This window comes from Petaurus breviceps, unplaced genomic scaffold, assembly GCF_028583685.1.
Source record: "Petaurus breviceps papuanus isolate PSGF00001 unplaced genomic scaffold, PetGlider_PUasm1.0 151, whole genome shotgun sequence".
Classification (NCBI taxonomy): domain Eukaryota; kingdom Metazoa; phylum Chordata; class Mammalia; order Diprotodontia; family Petauridae; genus Petaurus; species Petaurus breviceps.
Window position 1 is genome coordinate 14,629,632 of NW_027185712.1, and position 24,606 is coordinate 14,654,237.

General features: G+C 36.3%; 1 protein-coding gene across 3 annotated transcripts in view; it reads right to left on the reverse strand.

Annotated features, from left to right (window-relative positions):
- Positions 1 to 24,606, reverse strand: part of KIAA1328 (KIAA1328 ortholog) — a 512,616-nt gene that overhangs the window by 439,199 nt on the left and 48,811 nt on the right. For all 3 annotated transcript variants that reach the window (XM_069075688.1, XM_069075694.1, XM_069075679.1), the window contains exon 5: positions 16,522 to 16,637. In XM_069075688.1, the coding sequence (XP_068931789.1) occupies positions 16,522 to 16,637 (116 nt within the window). The remainder of the gene's footprint in view (positions 1 to 16,521; positions 16,638 to 24,606) is intronic.

A 24,606-nucleotide genomic window follows, 5' to 3' on the forward strand; every position in this document is an offset into this window, starting at 1 on the left:
GAAAGTTAAATCAAAAGGAACTTAATTAGGTTGAACAGTTTACAATCATACATGGGAAGATGATACTTGTAACTCATCTTTCTCATTATTAGAGCAGTCATAAGAAGGAATGTATATGAACAGAGGGCACAGGAGTGAGATGAATATGATAGAATGATATCTAAAAAATACAATTAAGAGTTGAAAAAGAAGAATAATTGGGAGAAGGGGAAAGGTAAAAGCAGAATGGGATAAATTAGTTCACATAAAAGAGGCAAGGAGATTTTACAGCAAAAGGGAAGATGGGGAGATAGATATTGGGGAATATTTGAACCTTACTCTCACTGAATTGGCTCAAATAATATACCCACTCAGTTGGGTAGTGAAATCTATTTTACCCTACAGAAAGGGAGAAGGGGAAGGAGATGGAGATGGGAGGGTGTAATGGAAAGCAGAGTGGTACACTGCTGCTTGTTTCTGCTATTCAAGTGGCTCTGAGCTTTGCTTTTGATTGTGTCAAGTCTTTGTTGGAAACAGTATACATCTGTGCTGCCCTTAATAGGCCTAAGGGAGTTGTCTGTGTTGATGTTACTTCCTCAGACAGAAGCACTCTGTCTGTTGATTTGTGCTACTTTGTCAGACAGAAGCACTCTGTTGATTTGTGTCACTTTATCAAACAGAAGCATTCTGTCTGTTGCTTGGTGTACTTTGTCAGACAGAAGGACTTTTGTTCATTTGTGTTGATTTCTCAGAAAGAGAATTGAGATGATAGTGCCAGTAACGTGTATAAAATGTTAAGCTGTTTTCCTAGAAAGAGAAACTGCAAAGGGCTTGAAGTGGAATAGTTCCCATGGGCTGAGATATAGAACCAGAGCAGAGAACAGCCTGTGTGTGAATCCAGGCAAGAGCTGGGAGAGCTGCCTACCTGTGAATCCAGGCAACAATTGGGTTAATACAGGCAAGAGCTGGGAGCATGGAAGAGGAGCGATGGGGTTTGGAAGCCTTTCTTGAGTCAAGATGAAAGAGAACTTCACTTGGATATTCTGTATCGATTAATGAGATTGTAATTTACTGTGACCTAGGGGTGTGATGGCCTTTGTACTTTCCACTACCCCATAAGGATGATTACCCCTTAAGGATTATTGGCTTAAGGATGATTGGAAGCCAGCCTGGAGTCAAGATGAAAGAAGACTTGACTTGGGAACTCTATACTGACTGAGGAGATTGTGACTTACTAAATGATATGTTTTGAATAAGACTATGTGGCTACTTTAGTAATAAGTTGTTATATAATGTTGTGAATGTTTTGCTTCAGTTTATTGCTGAATAGAGAGCTCACTATACCATGCAATTAGATCCTTAAAGTTATTCACAGCAGCAGTCCTCAGGATAGCTGCTCATGATTGGCTTTACAGAAGGTTTGCTCATAAGAGGGAGGGTGGAGGTGGTAGTCAGAAGCAAAACACTTTTGAGGAAGGATAAGGTGAAAAAATGAGGTGGAAGAATAGGATAGAGAGAAATACAGTTAGCAATAATAACTGAAAAAATTCTTGAAGCAAGTTTTTCTTATAAAGGTCTCATCTCTCAAATATGTAGAGAACCAAGTCAAATTTATAGAAATAAGAGTCATTCCCCAATTGATAAATGCAAAATCTATGAAGTCAGTTTTCAGGTGAAGTGATCAAAACTATCTATAGCCATATGAAAAAAATGCTCCAAATCACTACTGACTGGAGAAATGCAAATTAAATCAATTCTGAGGTATTACCTCACACCTATTAGATTGGATAATAGGACAGAAAAGGAAAATAAAAAATGTTGGAGAGGATGTGGAAAATGAAGACACTAATGCATTGTTGGTAGAGTTGTGAACTGATCCAACCATTATGAAAAGCAATTTGGACCCAAAAGACCTTTATAAAAATGTCCAATTTGGGACAAGGCCTATAAAACCATGCATACCCTTGGACCTAGCAATATCACTACTATGTCTCTATCCTTAAAGAGACAAAACCAAGAAAAGGATCTAGCTGCACAAAATTATTTATACAGCTCTTTTCTGGTGGCAAAGAACTTGAAATTGAGGGGATGCTCATCAATTGATAAATGGCTGAAAAAGCTGTGGTATATAATTGAGAGAGCATACTAAGAAATGCTCTAAGAAATAATGAGCTAGATGCTCTCAGAAAAACCTGGAAAGACTTACATGAACTGATGCAAAGTGAAATGAGAACTGGGACAACATTGTACATAGTAACAGTAATACTGTAAGATGATTTACTGTGAATGATTTAGCAATTCTCAGCAATACAATGACCCAAGAAAACTCTGAAGGACTTATCATAAAAAATGTCATCTATCCCCTAAGGAAGAACTGATAAAGTCTGAATAAAGTTTGAAGCATAATTTTTTTTTTACTTTATTTTTCTTGGGTTTTCATTTTTTGTCTATGCTTTCTTTTACAACATGACTAATATACAAATGTGTTTTATGTGACTACACATGTATAAACTGTATAAGCTATATCAAATTGCCTGCCTTCTCAATGAGAGGGGCAGATAAGGAGGGAAAGAATTTGGAACTCAGTTTCAAAATGAATATTGAAAACATGTTGTTTTTACATGTAGTTGGGGGAAAATAAAATATTAAATTTTTCAAAACTACAGATGAACAAAATTATTTATAGCTTTTGTAACCTCAGGGTTACAAAGAACTGGAATTTGGGGAGGGTGCCAATCAATTGAGGAATGGCTGAACAAGTTATTTTATACAAGTATGATGTAATATTATGGTGCTGTAAAAAATGATGAAGGAAGCTGTTTCAGAGAAAACTGGGAAGATTCACATGAACTAAAGCAAACTAAAGTGGCTAGAACCAGGAATAAAAGTTATACAATAATAATATTATAAAAACAAGCAACTGTAATGGAATTAGGAACTATGATCAACAATAATAACCAAACACAATTCAGGAGGTCTAATGATTAAATATGCTATTTACCTCCTGAAAAAAAATCATGAGGATCTCAAGAGTGCATAATGAGACATATTTCTTTTTTGGACATGACCATCTTTCTGGAAAATGATATGAAATTGTGCTCTAAAAATAAATAAATAATGTCCCATATCCTTTAACATAGAGACTACACTGGTAAGAATATACCCAACAGCAGTCACTGGTTTAAAAGCAAGGGGGGGGGGGATCTTCATATATCTAAATTAACACTTTTTGTGGTCTCAAACAACTGGAAACAAAGCAAATACCCATCAACTTGGGAGCAACTAATTAATTATGGTAGATCCATGTAATGGAATATCTCTGTGTCTTTAGAAATGATAAACATGAAATACAGAGATAGAAATGGAAAACATGAAATATAGAGAAGCAAAGACAGATTCATATAAACTAAAGCTAACTAAACAGATCCTGGAAAACAGGATAAGAAATGGTAGCAACATATAGTGAAGAATAAGAAGAAAGGAAAACAATTGTTATAAATTATACTGAACAGACAACCCCAAAGAAGAAATTGAATATACACTTCCCTCCCATTCACTGGAGAGGTGAGAGAACTACACAAGTGTGTTATTATGCATATATTGGGCAACTTGGTGGCACCTGAAGTCAGGAAGACCTGAGTTTTAATCTGTGCTCAGCCACTTGCTAGCTGTGTGAATGTGGACAATCACTGTCTGCCGTACTTTCCTCATCTGTAAGATAGGGTTAATAATAGAACCTACCTCCCAAGGTTGTTATGAGGATGTAATGAGATAATAATTATAAAGCCCTTAGTATAGTGCCTAGCACATAATAAGCACCATGTAAATATTTATTATTATTGTTGTTGTTGTTGTTATCATTTTATCAGACTCATTTCATGGTTTTGGTTGGTTTTACAGACAATCTTATTTTCCTTTTTCCTTTGACAATAATAAAAATTTTTTTATGATGGGGAAGGGTAAGGGAAATATTTTTCAATGAAGGTCAATATAAAAATATTAATAATTTTTTATCTTTAAAAAAGGAGTGCAATATAAACTTTTTTAAATTTAAGAATCCTATTTTTATAGTACCCTCTAAATGATTTAACTTACTTATTACTTCCTCTTAGGTAAGACATTTTTAAATTTCTATGACTTAAAGTTCACTGTGAAACACTCAAATTTATACTTAATCCATGGATCTTCCAATGTAGGTACTCTAGTGGTAAAGATTGCAGTCTAGCCCATCAAAACCTACTTGTTCTAAACAATTCTTGTCCATATCCTCCCAAAAAAATTTCCAGAAAAGGTCCATCCAATGCTAGAGCCTACCTCCAAGTGTCCTTACATTTTGTAGATACCACTGGAGTTCTCTGACTATTCATCAGTTATCCTTTACCCATATTATATTAATAATCCTGAAGAAAACCTGCATAGTACTTCTCCTGTACAATGTTTACATCTGTCCATTGACACATAGGTGATCCTCAAGTGTCATTCTTCAAGGATTACAGCATCACCAGAAGAATATTCTTATTAAAAAAGATGGTCCTTTGATTCAAGGAGAAGTTTGGAGTACTTAAATACTCCATGTAATTTCCAAAGTCAATCTAGCTTATCTGTCTCTTCATACTCAACTCTGGGCTCAAATTATTATCTATTTGCAATGTTCATGCAAGACATATGTACTGATAGACCAGAGCTCTATAAGTTGTCCATGTAAATGTTTGGGCAAAGGGAATTCTTAATCCATATGTTTTTTGGTATGGATAGTTCAGACAAACTCTCTGAGTGATTAGGAATCTAATTTTAGAGGGTCTGCAATGTTTCAAGGCATCAAGGTGGCACAGTTGATAAGATTGCTAGGCCAGCAATCAGGCAGATAAAGGAGTTCAAATCCAGCCTTAGACACTTATTAGCAGTGTGACCCTGGGCAAGTCACTTAAATTCTGTTTGCTTCAGTTTCCTCAACTGTAAAATACTACTTCCCAATATTTCTGTGAGGATGAAATAAGACAATAATTATAAAGCACTAAGCACAGGGTCTGGCACATAGCAGATACTTTAAAAATGCTTGATGGGTGTGTGTGTGTATGTTCCCAACCAGGCTTGATGAAATCAACACAATGTCACTTGCAAAGAGGAAAATCAGAAGGACCTATCTATACGGGAGAAATTATTCCATTTTGACTCTCTGCTCATTCTCCATGACAGTGAGGGAACTCCCATTGGTAAATTTATTTCTGTTTACAATTCAACTGTTATTAATAATCAAAGAATAGTCAAAATGAATTCTGTTGCTGCACCTTATAAGAAGTCTATTAGGATTTTTATATATGTACAACAAATCTTCTTACAGAAAAAAAAGGACTATTTCTGTCATAGTCTGATGCCTTATGATAGCGTGGAGATAACTATGTCATTTTAAAGATTATTCCAGCAGTCTGCAGGACCCAACATGTCCTATAAAGCTGGAGAGGGTCCAACAGGTGTGGTAAGACCTGCCTTAAGTTCAGAATCACTGCCAGGATGGCTTCAGAGTGATGAACTTTTAAGGCCACAGAAACACAGTAAGACCAATCACTAAGTTGTACAAAGATTGCAACGTAAAGTACAAAATCATAGATCCTTGAAATGATTATTTCTTTCATAGATCAGGACAAAATCATAAAATATTTCATTCTGTCCTCACAGATGATAGATTTTTAAGAGCATTTCCATTGCATGGGTCTCAGATGGTGAGATAAAACTTTCCTAAACTTCCTAGTTCAATTATTAACTACAACTAAGACAGAGGGGAAATCATAAAAACCTAAGTCAAACTGATTTTTGGAAAGGAGGTGCATGGGCATAAAGTCATAGAGTTCTGCTCTAATCTTTGTTGTCATTTTTTTTTAAAGAACAAGAGTCTTTAATCCTGAATTTGATTGTGAAGATTCTCTCTTGGGAGTCAGCAAACACTCTAGAACAAAAGCCTTTATCAGGTAAGGACTAAAAGTCCAAAGGTAGAAAGTTCTGAGGATCCAAAGGCTCTTCTGCCACTAATAAAGTGTAAATAGTTTACACAAAGAAATAAAAAGGGAAGAGATACCCAGAATCACACCTCAGGCTATCAATAAGGAAGGCAGTAGGTATGCTAGCTTGGAGTTAACAAAGATAGCCAAGCTTTCATATATAAGAAATTTAACACAAATCAAAGTGAAGAACAAGCCTGTGTCTGCAGTCTCATTAAAAGATTTTCACTTAAGGCTGTGAGGCTTTACATCAACCTTTACCTCCATCTCCCCATGATTTCTGGGGCTACTACACTGGCTTCTACACTTCCACGTATACCACACTGGAAGGACCTCACCATCATCCTCATCTCATCCCATCCCCACAGCCTGAGCCAAAATGCTTCTATAGAAGGAATGTTAGCTCATTACATCAGCTCCTAAGTTTGGTCTTATAACACATATTCTTCCTAAATTACCAGCAAGTCAAAAGTCCCACAATCCCATTGTATCCCCTAGAATATAAATTCTTTCAATACCCCTACCAACACTTTAAGGACAGGGAGTTAGGTGATCATAAAAAAGTTTGATTGAGTACAGCTCCAGACTCTCACAGACTTTTCAAAAAACCCAACTACTTAATATTACATCACAATTTATTGGTTCAAGGACTTTCAATCAAAAAGCTATCAAACTAATCATACACATGATCAAAAAGGAACAGACAACCCTATCTTCTGATGTCTGTGAGGCTTATTCAAACTGTAGATGCCTTACAGATAACCAGATCCAGTCCCCCATAAGGTGCTTAGTGATGGTGGGAAGTTTACTAGTAGGCAGCTTTCAGTGTCCAGAGTAGGTAGGTTTGTAGAGTATTTCTTAGCAGCATAGAGGTCTGTCTTTGCTTTCAGATCAGAGATGTCAATGTTTTGTTCCCCTCTCCACTAAGACTGAAATCTGGGCAGCTAGGTGGTGCTGTAGATAAGAGTACAGAGCCTCAAGTCAGGAAAACTCATCATTTTGAGTTTAAATCTGGCCTCATATACTTACTCTCCCTGTGAACTGGGGCAAGTCACTTAATCCCTGTTTGCCTCAGTTTCCTTAACTATAAAATGAGCTGAAGAAGGAAATGGCAAATCATTTCAGTATCTTTGCCAAGAAAACTCTGAATAGGGTCACAGAGTCAGACACGACTGAAAATAACTGAACAACAAGAGAATGAAGTCAGAAGTCCTGAAGCAGAGTGAAGGCATGAAAAATAAACTTGCTAGCTAAGTGGCCACAGCTCTCATTTTTAACCAGCTACTATCACTGACCTTTAGAAAAGAGCCTGCCATTATAAGCTGTGCTGCAGAAGAAGATCTCATCAGTTTGAACTAAGGTCAGACCTCAAAATTAGTATAGCATAGTGCAAAGAGCACTGAATTTCAAAATCCTGACACAATGCTTGAATGATGATTTTGAAACTTACCAGCTTTCTAACCATGGGTAAGCTACGTAATTTTTCTTTTTTCTTTTTTTTTTTTAAGCAATCGGGGTTAAGTAACTCGCTCAAGGTTACACGGCCAGTTATTTCTGGGTGTGGTGCTGAGTATCTGAGCCCAGATTTGATCCCCAGGTCATCCCGACACTGGAGCCAGTGCTCTTACTCACTGAACCACCTGGCCGCCTCTAACTATGTAATTTTTCTAATCCGCTTTGTTTTTATCTATAAAGGGAAATATTTGCTCAATTTACATTAAAGGTGTCCTAAGGAAAACATTTTGTAAACCTTAGAGAGGTATATAAATATTACTTAATACAGAAGGCCACAAAGAAATTTTAGTAGATGTTAAATGCAAAGATTATTAGACTCTTAAAATTATAGGGTAGAAGCCTTCAAGTTACAGGCTAGTGATTCCTCTACTTTAGATTAGTTCCTGACAAAATTAAAAGGATGGTTCTGTGAGCATCTAGAAAGGGAAACAGTGATCATTAAGAGCATAAATTCACATTTTCTTCAATTCCTTACAACTTGGGAGCACTTAGAAATTGAAGACCATTACAAGATAACATAAATGTATTAATAAACAAACTTGGCCAGATTAAATTTGCTTTCTTTTCTGACATAAATTATAAATTATTAGCTTGGATAATGTCACAAATACAGTATAGCTAAATTTGTGTAAAATATTTCACATAGTTTCATGATATCTTTGTGGCCAAGATAGGATGGAAAGATGTAGTTCAGAGGATGGATATTTTGGTAGATTAGATACTGGCTTAATAACTGCATTGAAAGATGACATCATTAAAAGATCAACATCAATCTAGAGTGAAGGTTTTAATGGAGTTCCAGGTGACTTAGTTCTTGGCTTTCTTCCATTTAACATTTTTTAAATGACCAGATAATGATAAAGATGACTAATATGTTTGGATAACAGAATTAGGATCTAAAATGATTTTCAGTCTAGAAAAACTGGCCAATTGTAATTTAATAGGGATAAATGCAAAGTCCTACGTTTTGGTGCAAAAAAAGAAATTACAGAAGCATAAAATGGCAGAAACATAGCTAGATGACAATTTAGCTAAAAAGATCTTGAGGTTTTAGAGGCCTGAACGTGGAAAATGTGTCAATGATGTGCTATGATTTTCCAAAAAATGTAATGTGATCTTCAACAGCAGTAACAGAATTAAATCATCCAGAATAAAGGATGACAGGTCTAAGGTATTCCCTACTCCAGTCAGACTACAACTGAAATATGCTATTAAGTTATAGGAGTCATGTTTTAGGAAGAGTAACATACTAGATCTAAATGAAGCTGATCAAATATAATGAAAGACCTGAAAACTATGGCTTAAGGGTCAAAAGAATTAACTGGGAAGGTTTACTTTGGAGAAGAAAAACCTTGAGGCCTAAGAACAACTGATGAAAGTTTCATAGAACCAAATTTTAGCTCAAGGTAAGAAAAACTCCCTAATGATTAGAGAGATCCAAAATTAGAACTGGCTGCCTCATGAGGCAGTGAGATTCCCATCATAAGAAGTATTCAGGTAGAGCCTGAATGAATGTTTCCTTATCAACTATGCTGACAGGGATATTTGATAAATCTCCAATTGCCAGTTCAACTAGATGATCTCTGGGGACCCTTACAATTCTGATATTCTGTGAGCCTGAATCATGAAGTATACACTCTATTGTATCTGTATAGTATACATTTATAGTGTGTATATCAGAGAAATTTAAGTTTCTGGAAGTGTGAAAATTTAGCCATGACTCACAATTTTTCTTCCTGTGACCATGATCCAATTCATCCTTGTTTTTGTTCCAGGATCTTGTTTGAGCTATATCATCCCTCTTCTTTATTACATGTCATATAGATCCTACTTCACTGGATTTCTCTACCTTACCTATAAATAAGATAAAGTCACCTCAATCCTAAGACTTTACCCTTGGCCCTTCTACCTCATCCAACTGCAATTTCATCCCTTTCTCCAAACTTTTTTTAAGTGCTCTATAACTGTTGGCTCAATTTAATTATCCATTCTTTACATACCGTGTTTCCCCGATAATAAGACCTATCCCGAAAATAAGCCCTCCCCTTACTGTGTAAGATTCCTCTAAAATAAGCCCTCCCCCGAAAATAAGCCCTATTGAGATTGCTACTGTAGTGAAGGTGATCCCCTGCGCTACACGCTACATTACGGTACCCTCTGTATGCACCGTCCCCCCCCCGGGTGAAACGCACGCCGCGCTCCGAGCTACATCCTATCAGAGCTGCAGCAGTGAGCGCGTCATCCTGTTCTGTATTGAATTCATTATTGAATAAAGGTACATTTTTTTGTTCACATTTACCTGTTTATTAAAATTGCTGTCAATGTTCATTAAAATAAGCCCTCCCCTGAAAATAAGCCCTCTGGTGTTTTTCTGTCCAAAAAATAATAAGACAGTGTCTTATTATCGGGGAAACATGGTACACCTTTGTAAATGCTTCCTAGTTGACTGAGTACAAGCTTCAGATCCTCCAGATTGACTAGTGAACTACCAAAGAAGGAGAGGAACTATGCACAATGAATGGTTTCAATATCCTCAGTGAATATCCTTCCCCAGCTATGACCATGTAAATCTCTTTTTTGTTAACTGTCTTATCCTCTATAAGTGTTCATTTCATTCCAATACTAAGCATAAGCTACTAAAAAAGCCACCAAACATAAGACTAGTTTGACTCAGGCTTTTCCTACAACACCCTTTATCGTCATTATTCATTTCTTCTATGGTTTTTCATGTCACTTCAATCCTAATACCCAAGATTTCATCCTCAGGCCTCTTCTCTCCCCATACTCTATTGCTAAATAATCTCATTCACTCTCATGGTTTCAACTATCAGTTCTAAACAGTTGATTCCCAAAACTACATCTACAACCCTGCACTTTTTCCTGAGCTTCCAACTCATATCACCATCTGTCTAAAAGCATTTCTATATGATGTCCCTTGCCAGCATCTGAAAGTCAGGATGTCCAGAACTGAACTTTCTACTCAAGCTCATTCTTCTTTCTCTGACCTTATTTCTTTTGAAAACTTTTTATTCTTTCCTTCCCTTCTTTCTCACCTCCTGCTATTGATGTTTTATATCGATTCTATCTCCACAATGGTTCTCTTATCTATCTTCTTTTCTGTTTCCACTGGTAGCACTTCAAGCCAGGCTCTCATTAACCTTGTAACAGCTCTTCTTACTCAATGATGATGACCCTCCCTAGGATCTCATCTAATACTTGCTTGCATCTCTTTTGTACACTCTTAAAACTTATCATTTTTTATATGTGGTCATATATCCCATTAGACTGTATAGTCCATAAGAATAAGAATATTTTACCTACATACTGTAACTATCTACTACCTGTCACTGGGTAGCTAGGTGGCACAGTGGACGGAGTGCAGGGACTGGAGTCAGGAAGGCTCATAATCCTGAGTTCAAATCCAGCCTGAGATGCTTATTATCTGTGTCACCCTGGGAAAGTCACTTAACCCTGTCTGCCTGAGTTTCCTCATCTGTAAAACAAGCTGCAGAAGGAAATGGCAAACTGCTTGTAGCAGCAAGCACCCCAGTGTCCCTAGGGTCGCTGCCACCACAAGTTCTTGGATATGCTTTGATAAAGGAAAGCAACTCAAAATGGGTTAACAAGCTTATTTTAATCAGTCAAATATGTATCATTCACCTAGTTCAGGGGAAAAAGGTCAGCACCCCGAACTTCAGAGTATACAGACAGAATTATCAAGACAGAAAGACAAATCAAGTAGACAGTTTTCCAAACTGTCTAACCATTACATCCATACCAAATCAACATGTGGGTTGCGGGGCCGGGGGGGGGGGGGGTGGGGGCCTGGACAATGGCTTCCCAGAGTTTCATCTGATCAGGGCTTATATAGCCTTCTCCTGGCTCAGAGAATGTAACAACTTATTGACTCACTGGCCAATCAAGAAGTACCGTGTTTCCCCGATAATAAGACCTATCCCGAAAATAAGCCCTCCCCTTACTGTGTAAGATTCCTCTAAAATAAGCCCTCCCCCGAAAATAAACCCTATTGAGATTGCTACTGTAGTGAAGGTGATCCCCTGCGCTACACGCTACATTACGGTACCCTCTGTATGCACAGTCCCCCCCTCCCCCCGGGTGAAACGCATGCCGTGCTCCGAGCTGCATCCAATCAGAGCTGCAGCAGTGAGCGCGTCATCCTGTTCTTCCCCAGTGATTTGCTTGCTGGCGCCATTGAGAGCAGTGCCGCGGAGGAGAGCTGAGGCAGGACAACATAAAAACCCGGTATGTAAGCGGGAGTGAGGGGGCATGATGGAGGATAAAAAGGGCATGATGGAGAAAAAAAGAACTCAGGGGGCATGATGGAGTGAAAAGAAGGACTGATGGTCATAATTTTATTATTCTGTCTGTTTTGACCCCCAGACATGAGTACAAAAAGGAAGAGCTATACTGTTGAGTATAAGAAAGCAATTGCAGAGGAGTCACATGGCAAGAATCTTGCAGTTTTCTGTAAAGAAAAACTTTTGGATCTTCGAATGGTCAGAAAATGGAGAGCAGATTATAATAACCTCAATCAACAGGTGGATGAGGGAAAAGGGAAAAAGCGCAGGTCTGGATCAGGTCGGCAGGCTGACTTATATCCTGACTTGGAGATCCTCATGGTGAATGGATTGCTGACAGGAGAGCAAAGGCCTTGGTTGTGCGCAGGGCTGATATTCAAGCATTTGCCCTTTCAATGGCACCAGAGTTTGAAATGGTCTCAGAAGGATTCAAAGCATCACAACACTGGTTGGACGGTTTCCTTCAACGGTATGAACTGTCCCTAAGAAGATCAACAACACTGTTTAAGCTGGAAGATGCTGAAGTTATTAAACGTGCACTTGCATTCAAGTCCTTTATTGATAGGATCGACATTTCCAAGTACCAAACCTGCAATATGATTGCTATGGATGAAACTGCAGTGTTTATGGGACAAGGATCTCAAACAACAATTCATCACAGGGGTGCAACGTCAATCTACATTCCCACCACTGGCTATGAAAGTGCAAGGGTCACCTGTGTTTTGGCAATTCGTTTGGATGGAAAGAAAGCCACACCTCTAATCATCAGTAAGGGCAAGAAAGATAAGATTGAACGTGTATCTGGCATTTACGTTCTTGAAACTGAAAAAGCCTGGTGTACACAAGCCGTTATAAGAAAGTGGGTTGATTTAATGCTGCCACTTGTTATGCGAGGTAACCAAAGAGGTCTGATAGTCTGGGATTCAGCCAGCACTCACTGCGCTAAAGAAATGAAGAACTTCCTTGCAGAGAGAAGAATAGATCAAGTAATGATTCCTGCAGGAATGACTGCCTATCTCCAGGCCCTTGATATTGCAATAAACAAGCCATTCAAGGACCATTTGCGCATGGAAGTCAATGACTACATTGAAAATAGAATGGAAAGAAATCAGCGTGGAAACTTTGTGAAGCCCTGTCTGCAAGAAGTCGTGACTTGGGTGAAGAAGTCATGGGATAAAATTACTGACAGCTGTGTCGCCAAGGCACTATGAGCAGGTTACCTGGACAAGACATATTCATTTAAAGAGAGCTATATTGCTGGACATGACAGATTGGGTCCACTTCTTCTGAAGGAAATGGAGGCGCAAAACATCCAGGACGGAATTCAGGGTATGGACACTTATGATGATGTTGTTGAAGATGACATGATCATTATTGAATAAAGGTACATTTTTTTGTTCACATTTACCTGTTTATTAAAATTGCTGTCAATGTTCATTAAAATAAGCCTTCCCCTGAAAATAAGCCCTCTAGTGTTTTTCTGTCCAAAAAAATAATAAGACAGTGTCTTATTATCGGGGAAACACGGTATCTACTGAAAAACAAGCCTCCCACCCCAAGCTCCAGGTGCACTTTAGCCTAGGGGCAGGGTAGATCTTTAAATTTACATTCCCATTACACTGCTCCATTATCTCTCCCAAGAAAACCACCAATGCAGTCACAGAAAGTTGAACACAACTGAAACAATTCAACAACACACTTTCATAGCTTCATAAATGCTTCTGTACTTAACTGTCTAAACAAGCAAATGAGTTGTGAGGAAAATCCCAGGTAACTTTTCACCACCTCCTTTGTCCCTATTCTCTACTTTCCCTTCTTATACACAAACAGAGGGACCTTTGGTCTCAGGAATCTTTTGAGAGTCGGAATTCCCCTTGGGTTAAAAAGTTAATACTTAAAACATTCTTCCTAGTCATCCCTACAAGCAGTTGGGACCTAGGTCTCTACTCCTTTTGAGAAGTGAAAGAAAAGCAATGTCTTAGGACTCTCAGGTCACCACAGTTTTCTATAGAAAGGTTACTGAAAGAATAAGGAAGTAGCACAAAGATTGGCAGCTAGTGGCACTTTACATCAAAGAGTATGTGCAGGCTGATTTTTTCAGTGACACAGAGGCCAGTCAATCCTACTAAAGGTCTTCCCTCTCTCACATTTTGAAATATAATTGCTCACCATAATAATAGCTCCTGTTGTGTAGGATTTTTTTCTGTCAACATATTTGTATCCCCAGGCACAACATTTGCCACATAGTAAACAATTAATAAATGCCTAATTGATATTACCACTAACCATTCGCAGCTGTCCCACAACTCTTCACCCCAAGAAAAAAACACTGAGAGTTTTCATGCTTTGCATATAGAAGAAAACGACCTTTGGTCACTACATTGCACAAATAAGCCCTAATAAGATTTAACCAAAAAGAAAATCTCTAGGAATAAAGAGAAGAGAATATCATATTGATATAAAGACAATAACTCATGACCAAGCTAAAGTGGTATTACAAAAGTACTAAAGATGGACAGAAGAAAACAATGAAGTTTGGTTACTACATTAGATAAATAGGCACCAATATGACAAATGAAAAATAATCTCTAGGAATAAAAAAGTAGTGAAGGACCATAACGACTCAAATGCCAAAGTAAAAAACAGGGTAGCTATTGCTTTTATGAAGCATGGGGTAAATAATCTTGTATATAAGCATATTTAAACCTGTTAACTTGAAATGAATCTGTAAAATGACTTATTCAAAACAAGCATTTTGAGCTAAATGAAATAAAGAGAATGATGATTTTAGCACTGTTGTAAGGAAGGCATTTTGCAAATTATATAAATGTTGGCTATTAATAATGTTATTAATTAACAACAATGTGTTGTTATGCTTTATGTTATGTTATATTATATGTTTATGTAGTTATGTTTATGTTATGCTTTATGCTTGAATTAAGGAAACTGGTAGACTATTCTTGAGATTTGGTTATCCCTGGAGAAGAAAATTTGAATTATTGGTTTGGGATGATTTCTCTTTAAGAAAATATGGAGGCAATTGGTTGGTCAGAGAAAAAAGAACTTGAATTAGTGGTTTGGGCTTCTTGTCCCCTGAGGCATGAAAGGTCTAGTCTACTAGAAGTGGGTGCTCTGAAGTTTTTAGCTGAATTCTATTTGCCCTACTAAGCAAATACCTGAGCAAGTGCTGCCTGTTGCTGTTATGAATGCATTGGGGGAACACAGCCTACTCCCTAGGTAATGGTTTTAGTTTAATTTACTTAGGACTTATATCCTTTTTAATCTCCTCACAAGTTGTTATTATATTTATGGTCCACAAATTCTTCATTGCATTCCAATCTCAAGCCTGAATCCCTGTACTGGCCTGAGCTATGCCTGGCCCAGAAGATTTGACCTTTTATTGTCAGAAATTCATTGCCAAGACTTTGTGGTTAAATGCATTACTGAAGTAGAAAAAGGAACTGTGGTACAAAAGAATGGGAGCACTGGTTACCTAGATAGCTAATTATAAGGACTCCGTATCCTGTGGTCACAATATGTTAGAGAGCCTGAAAGTGGGGAGGTGGAGTGGAACCATCTCAGTGAGAAATGGGATAAGTAGGAAGTTCCAATTGACTCTCTCAGGTTAGCTTGATGGATACCAAGAAGCCTGATACAATGAAGCTAGAATAGAAGCTTCTATATAATTTTCTTGGGCTAAATAACTACTGGGGCTTTCATGCTAAGCTAATTAACATAATCTCATGTTTCCAATTTCCTATAGCCTCATATAAGTATTACTACTGTCTGTGAAATTTGACAGAACCAGATTTTCTGAAATAATTAACAAATAGACATTGAATTGAAAATGATAGTGTAGCCTTTGCTAGGTACATGTAAAAATTTTGTCCTTTCCTTTGTCAAAACAGGAGTTGCTCTACCTTCAAAAATTACTGCTTTCCTTGTACATTAATGGTACTATATAGAACACCTAAAGATAAATAAGCCTGTAAATTAAATTATCAGGTATTAAGGGTTTTAAAAAGTATATGAGCCATAGGACCCACTTTACATCCTTGTGCTACCTGGAGAAAAAGGTTAAACATTCAAGTACCTAATTTCACTCCAGACCTATTTCAACCATCATGTCAAATGATTGCTATAATAAACACACTACAGGTGACACTCCCATTATAAAAGGCTACCTTCCCACTTACTCAGGCCCTCTCTAACCGTTACCCCAACTTATAGAAGCATTCTGATTGTATTAATGTTGCTTTCGAAACATTTGTCACTTATACATCAACAAGTCATGATCCAGATTTTATTCTTACAACTCACAACTTCCTTCTGTACCTTTTCAGGACTCTCAGAGATATGGAATACTAAGTTAGAAAAGCCTTCCATCTCAATTACAACATGAGAGGATTAAATAATAAGGTCCCAAACTACAATTTAACACCCAAATTTCTTACTGTCAATTTCCATTGACAAAAATCTATTTCCTAGCACAATGCCTTTGGTGGAACAGCTGGATGGCCATTTCAAGCTCAAAGGAAGCAGCCGCCCATGCTGACAAGTTGTCTCTCTGATTGCCTGGGAATGGCAACACATGCAGATTTATTCCCTACTTAAATTATAACAATCATTTCTCTGTAGTTCACAGTTTGTCAAAGAAAGAATGAACCTGTCTACATTTTCAGGCAGAAAAAAAGGACTTTTCAAAAGGATATCTTCCCTTTCTCTGATGATAAGCTCATTCTGTTCTTCTAGCTGTCTGATCTTCTTCTCAAACGACTCCTGTTCAGCTTTTAGTCGTTCTTCTGTCACTTCCTTTTCCTCACTTACCCTGAAAGAAATGGCCCCCCCAAAAAAAATCTGTTAGAATGAAATAAATTACATTCACACAGCTGTGACTTACAGAAACTAGACTTATTCCAAAGGTTTCCATATGTTAAATTCTTTGGGGAAACATTTACATTCAATATAATCATATTCTTTTTTTCTAATTTGACTTTCATATGGCAGTTTCTCCTACTTTTTAACTGTGTGTGTGTGTGTGTGTGTGTGTGTGTGTGTGTGATTTTATGTGAAGAATGATTTCCATCATCAGAAGTGCCTCAAAATTACAAAGTCTTACATGGTATGACACAGGTCTCCAATTACCAACCAGGAAAAAAATAAATTCTCATTTAAAAAGCATATATTCTACTTTGCTGGATTATAAGAGGAAAGTGTAATCAATTTATTTCTGATTTAGATTTTCCCACACTTTTATTTAAATTCTGGCTATGTAATAAACAACATATTCATCTCTGAAATGTTTTAACCCAATATGTATGTATAATGTTACTTTTTTTCTTGGCACTGACATCTACATTTCTCTGCAGCATATGAAGAATTGAGCTGCAATTAAAAGATAACATTCATATAAGGAAAGATTGGCAATGAATTTATTTTCAATCCAAGAAGGATTACAAAGGTTACGAAGTAATTTTTCATTGTTAGTGTATAACCCTAAAACTTCTTTGCACTCAATCCCAACAAAAAGGAACAGCTTAGGCACTAAGATATAGGAAACACATGGACATAATAACTAAAAAAAAAAAAGACTAATCTCTGTAAGTACAAAAAAAGGAAATTTTGAGACTGTCCTAAGAGGTATTGTGTTGAGCTTAATATTGATCTACTTTTCATTACATGAATAACAATAATAATATGATACTGTGCCAAAAGAACTCAGTCTTGAGTTCTGTTTATCAGTAACTACTACCACACATGAATTACAATTTCGTTATATAATTAAATAGATCTTATTATATAATTAAAATAGATAATAAAAACATTAAATCTGCAGAAAATCTATGTTCTCTATATAATGTCCTCCATACTCCAGTCCTTTGCTCCCTAGTCTTATTTGCATTCAAATCTCTATCCCTTTTCTTTTTTTCTCTTTTTTTTTCTTATTGGAGGGGGGAAGGTAGGGCAATTGGGATTAAGTGACTTGCTCAAGGTCACATGGCTAGTTTTGTGTTAAGTGTCTGAGGTCGCATTTCAACTCAGGTCCTCCTGACTCCAGGGCCGGTGCTCTATTCACTGAACCACCTAGTTGCCCCAATCTCTGTCCCTTTTCAAAGCTCAACCCAGAATTAACCTGTACCATACACATTTTCTGTTCTCACTCATTGTGCTGATGCACGGGAAGTCAAACAAAATTGCTAAATAAATCCTCTACATATTTATGTTGTCTCAGTTTCCTTAATTGCAAAAATAAGAGAACTGCACTAGAGAACTTTAAATCTAATTTAATCTAACCTCAAAGAAGCCCTCAGTTGTTTATTTCTTTTTTTTTAATTGGTCTTATTCTTCCTGACCTTTGATTTGTGTTTTTTTTACTTTTTTTAACCTTTTTATTTACTTTTTTTTTGCTCTTCCTAAGTAGTTCCTATCTAATTCCCTAAATCTGTTGTCCTATACATTTTCTCCCCTCCAATCACCCATACCATCCCTTCCCCACTCCCTCATTGCAAAGAACTTTGTCATATTTTTTTAAGAAAATAGAAGTCATTTGTCATGAATTCCTCTCCATTCCCTATTAGACATATCAATCTCCTTTGAGTTCATAGTGAAATCTCTCCTTCTTTGCTCCAAGTTCTTATAAAAAGGGCAACCCTCTTCCTCACTAAGGCCAACCCCTTCCACATTTTCCCTTTATCCCAAACTCTCCTATATCTTGCCTACCCAAATCATCCCTTTCGCTCTCTAACTTTCAATTTCATCCTCTCTATTGGTTCCTTAAAAACTAAAAAAGGAAAATCCTCATATAATGGAAGAAACTTAACTTGATGCTATGGATGCTGGGGCATTCTCTGGACTTGATATTTTGTATGAATATAAATTACTTTCTTAAAAGAAGCATATTGGTTTCATTAAGTCATGGATTTGGTGGATAGGGCTAGTATTTATTAAATTTCAAAAGATTTATGGCAGACTACTTCAATATTTCAACAGATCTATAATCTATTTCACTAATGAGAGTAGTGTGCAAATCACAACCCAACTAACTAAAGGTAGGTACATAACACAGAACAAAAATTATAAATCTAACCTAAATAACACTTTCTAAAGAAAATTTTATGAGCAAATATAAATCATTCTAGTTTTCTTTTTTTCATTTTGTAAATCATTCTCTTTTTTAGCTGTTGTTAGGTATGTTGTTTCTTCAGGTTTCACAGATAGATGACAGTTGAATTTAGCATGTACACATTTCTACTTAATAAGAATATTCATTAATGGGAAAATGGTGCAGCAGATAAAGTGTTGGACTTGGAGTCAGGAAGGCATGAATCTGAAAACTGCCTCAAGCACCAGCTGTGTAACTCCGAACAAGTCTCTCAGCCTCAGTTTCCTCATAAGTAAAATGGGGATAATAATAGCATCTATTTCACATATTTCATATGTAAAGATCAAATGAAGTAGTAAATGTAAAGTGTTCTGCAAACCTTAAAGTGCTATATAAATGCTAGCTATTTAAATTTTTTTGTGTGCATGTTTTTCAGTTTAGATGGGGAGCAGAATTTATTTCTTGGTAGGAAATGACAGGGCAGCAAGAATAAGAAATAACTGGAAAAAACAACCATTTAAATTGTTTTAAAACCTTGTTAAGTTTTGTGTTTGAATGTTGTTCAGAGAAACACACAATCTGTAGTAAAAAGAATCAAGTTCTTTTCAAAATTGATTCTGACCAAGTATAAAGGTGAACACCTATAATCCTGTTGCTTCGAGGTTGAGCCTGATAGATCACTTTGGCTCAGGTGCTCTGAGCTTCAACAGAGCCAATTCTAATTGGGCATCCACAAAAAAACTTGGTACCAAGATAGTGAGCATCTGGTCTGGGAATGAGACCAGGAGGACACCAAAGGAGGGGCAAACAGAAAAGATCAGAAAAAAGAGCATACCAAAGCTTCAATGTGATCAGCAGCAGAATTTGGTCCACAAGTAGCAGCTATACTGCCAGCAGAGAGAAGATAAGCAGAAAAGAAAGGATAGGAGGATAGTAAGGAAAAGGAAAAAAGAGAAAAAAGAAAGAAATTCTAAAGGATTCTCTTGGTAAAACATTTTGTATCCAAAGCCAATTGTAAAAGTGAAAAGAACCTGCTAACAGAATCTGCAGAGAAGCATTTAATGTATAAACTTTACAATTTTATAGAAATATTGTAACACTTAGGGTAACTGTGAACAGCAGATTGCCAATGGGAAGAGAAGACTACTGTCTTTTTTAAGAGAGAAAAGAAAATTATTTTCTTCTGATTAGAAGGATACAGAGGGATAAAGTTATTATCAGTAAAGCAGAAGAAAAAACTAGTGACTATAAGCTTTTTTTTTTTTTACATTTTTTTAAAAGTCTTTTAGAAAGAAGACATAACTATTAGAACCTGAGTGCTGACTAGGGTCATCTGAAAACCAAGCAAAAACCTTCCAAATGATTAGCAGAAAGCACCAAAGTGTCTTTATGCTTAATCAGTATTTGTTACATTGAAATGATTTCAAACAAACCCTAGTGAAACAGTAAAGTTTGTTTGGAACCCTGAAGTAATACACATTCCCCAGGAAACTATGGAAACTACAACAATCTAATACTAGTTTGTGAAAAAGATTAAGACTAGACAGGAATAATTAATGAGAAAAGTACCAAATTATACCTAAAATTTACTATTTTGTTTATTCTTATACTTACTCTTTTTTAACAAGTAGTCCTATTTTTATTTGGAAAAATAATGGGGTAATTTATCTTTATCTTAGGCAAATACATCTCTCAGCAAAAACTGTGAATTACAAGACCAAGACCCAGCCCTGCCACCTGGAGATAGCATTTCTAATTGCAATTCACTTTTGAATTAAAACAGGCCTTTGGTATTGAACTTGCACCGAAGTTGTATCTATAAATGATTTGCCAACATCACAGAAACAAATTAATAAAGTATATGAGAGGGAGGGAGGGAGAAAAGGAGAGGGGGGGAGAAAGATGGGGGAACATGGAGAGGGCATTGTTAAGTGTAGTAACATTTTCTACTTGAGAAAAAATGAGAATGTTCAAGTTGAAGGGTGTTAGGTACTCTGATGGATGGAAAATAGAATGCCCAAGATTTGAACCAGGCATACCTTTTGTAGGGGCAAAATAGAAAGAGAAAAAACAATAAATACCAAGAGAAAGAACAATTTCACAACAGGTATGTGAGAAAAAACCACAAGTAATTTTGATATTCTGAGCCTGTGTGACAGAGCTACACATTGATACCAAACACTAGACCTCAGGCAAAAGCCCAGGATGACTGTGAGATCAATTAAAAATTTTAAAGATAGTAAGCTATGTATATTTAGACAAGAAGAAATCATAATAGCACAAAATTGAGCTAGAAGGACCTTAGAGTTTATATAGAACCCCTCATTTTTACAAATGAGGAAACTGAGGCCCAAAGAAATTAAGCAAATTGCTAAAGATTCAAACTCAGGTTCAATTCCAAATCCAGTATTCTTCCCACTATCACTCCAAACACTGTAATTAAGTGGGTGTGATGAGCCCAGGGATTCCCCACCTCTGCATTGACATTGTTTCAATGTATCCTTTCTTACATGTGCTTAATGTGTTAGGATAAAGTAAAGTGTCATTATTAACTCTTCAATGACTTATTAGTGACTTATTTGACCCCAAAATTAAATCTGAACTAACAGGGCACTAGTACTAGGCCTATCCCAAAAGTGAAAGATTTGAAAGGCATCATTTGTAGTAGAAAGAGTAGAAAGACTGAACTCAAAAGACCTGGATTCTTGTTCAGGCCCTTCTCCTAACTTGGTTGTGACCCTGGGAAAATCAATCTCAAACCCTCAGTTTCCTCATCTGTAAAATGAGAAACATGGAATGTACAGTCTTTTGCAGGGTCTTTTCCAGATCTAATACTCTATTACTATGCAATAATATACAGATTTTTATCAAAGCTATGAGGACATGAGATTATTCTGAGTACAAAAGAAAGAGAAAAGATGATATAAGATCATCCCCAATATATGACCTCTCCATTATTGGGATTGTTATAAAATTAAGAGGTAAAAACATAATTAAAGTACATTGCTCATGATGCTGAATGAAAATAATATTTAGGAAAAACAAATCTTCAAATTTTATCTTAATATTCAGATTAGTAAAAAAATTATATTTCATTGTCCACAAGTGATTATTTTCTATTCAATTCATAACTAATGTACATAATACTGTACATAATATTCCCTTTAAGAACACTGTAACGGAAATGTTACTTTGTCATTTGGCATGTTTTTAAACAGATAGAAAAACAGGAGTCAAATATTTTGATTTCTGAAACCAACAGAACTGTCATATTTAAGATCACCAAAACTGAAAAGCTTCTAAGAGCAGTTAAAAATGACCTGAATTTTTCAAATGTTGGAACTTTTAAATATTCAGTAATTTACAGCAAATTACAGTAAAACTGTAATATTCAGATGATAACACCTTGATATAATTAGCCAGAAACAGAAATGCTTGAGGGTATTCACAATAACAAAGAGTATCATTAAAAACAGATCACCCATACAAAACCACTTCAAACATGGCTACTCTACTTACAACAAAGAGCAGCATTGGTTTCTCCTTACAAAATGTCAGAAATCAAATGCTCAAAACTTGAAAATGTTAGAGATAAAATATTTTGTATAGCAAGTGCTAAACCAAGTAAAAACAAATCAACTGTCAAAGCTAGTGTTTTCTACAGAGTTTTGTAGAGCAATAATTGATAGACCAACAAAAGTAATCCTTGTCTTAACTCCTCCCAGATTCAACTCTGTTTAGTAAAGTACACTCTTGAGTTTAGGTCTCAGGATTTGGGACCATTAATTTGGGTAAGTTGGAGAATGCAAGAAAAAATATCAGCATATCAAATCCTAAGGGTTAAAGCAATTTTAATTTCAAAACTGCCTGAGAATGGATTGTATAGCACATACATGCAAATTACATGCAAATATACTCTTGGCTCTCCAGACTTTGCATACAGAAGGATATAGCCCTAGGATAAATCTGAATGAAGCCTATCAAGTCCAAAAGAAATTACTTCCATCCATATGGCGCAATATATGTATCCAGATGCCCTATAATGGAGAAAGGAAAAGAAAATCTTGATTCAAAAATCATCAAGGAATGAGCTTGTGTGTCAGAGAAGGTAAAGATTGATACCAAAAACTAGACCTCTTATTCTACCTGAGTTGGCTGTGAGATCAATTAAACAGCTATTCACAGAATAAATCCCCTTAATAAAAGAATTTGTTCTGTAAAACTAGGACTCAGCCAAAAGGCTGCACCCAAGAACCTAGAAGGTCACATGTGGCCTCAAGGCCACAGGTTCCCCAACCCTGCAGAGATGTTAAGTGTCACTGTATCCTTCTTACATGTGCTTTGGAAACTAAGAGATCCAAGAAGAAAATGTGAGAAGTGTGCTTGCTATACAAAGAACAATACTCATTGTTGAAGCTAGGAAAGCTCTTATTTTATTTTACATTCTTGTGAATGGGTAACTCCCTAAAGGAGCACACTTGCTAGGACTAATACAAGGCTATTTCCTGATCCCGATTCAAAATTCCCCCCACATTCCCCATTGACTAGATGTAACTTCCTGAACCGCCTATTCCATGTTCTTCTAGATGTGTTTCGTCCCCTTTGTCACGCACTGCATGTGCATTTAAATCAGCTAGCTCTACTCTGAGGGTATGTTGGATAATATTAAACAGTTGGTTAAGCATGCATACAAGCTTCTGACCTTTTACTTGATCAGAAGCCAGGTTCTACTAGGTCACAGCTCCCTTTAGAACCAGTCACCCCTGACATATATCCTGTTATCACTCCTACAAAGCTGGGAGTATTGTTAATACTGTAGAAACAGAATTCCTTCTTTTGTTTCTTACAAACATAAAACTTTTAGATGACCGGACACACTGGAAAAACTAAATTCAGACCATAACATATACATTCATATCTTCCTGAAATAATTTGTGAACTATGGAAACTAGACTTTCTTCCAGAATCTCAACATGTGTTTTTCAAATGCTTTATTCTGTAATCCTAAGTGGTCCACATTACTCTGAACTTTAGAAATCAGAGAATCTACTTTCTGGATTAAGAACGAGTTTCATATTTTTATATAGTTTCAAATACTCTTTTATTCATTCTGGTTTTAAAATTTGAAACCAGTAAAAACAGTTATGTTTCAATTAAAGCCATACAGGCTTCCACTGAGGAAAAAAATCTCAACCCTCTATGAAGAATTAAAGTTTAACTTTCCTATTACAATGAAAAGTACATTATATCAAATAAAAATATGATTAGGTTAAAACAAAAAGGAAAAGAATAAATATAAAATAATAATGTTCTACTAATTCTACCATGGGAAACTAATGGTGCTGTACTTTCTATTTTTCTTCTCAGCAATGTCAGACAGAAATATCAAGCTGTCCTCTGGGAAAAATCAGAGCATCTAAGCCTTAAAAAGAACCCTGCCCTCAAATGAGTAAGTACATTAGTATTCATTAGGAAGCTATGCATTATTTGACAGAATAGGTATAAGATATGACATACTGGAGGCTTTTTAGATTTCTTAGAACAGGGCAATAAACATCAAGAAAGGCACTAGTGTCCAGGATTAGCTTACAATTTTGCATTTTATTTTCTTTTTGAACACAGAGCTTCAGTGAAACCTATACCTTATCAAAATATAATGCTTTTTTTCTGAACCTTCAGGATGAATAGTAAAATG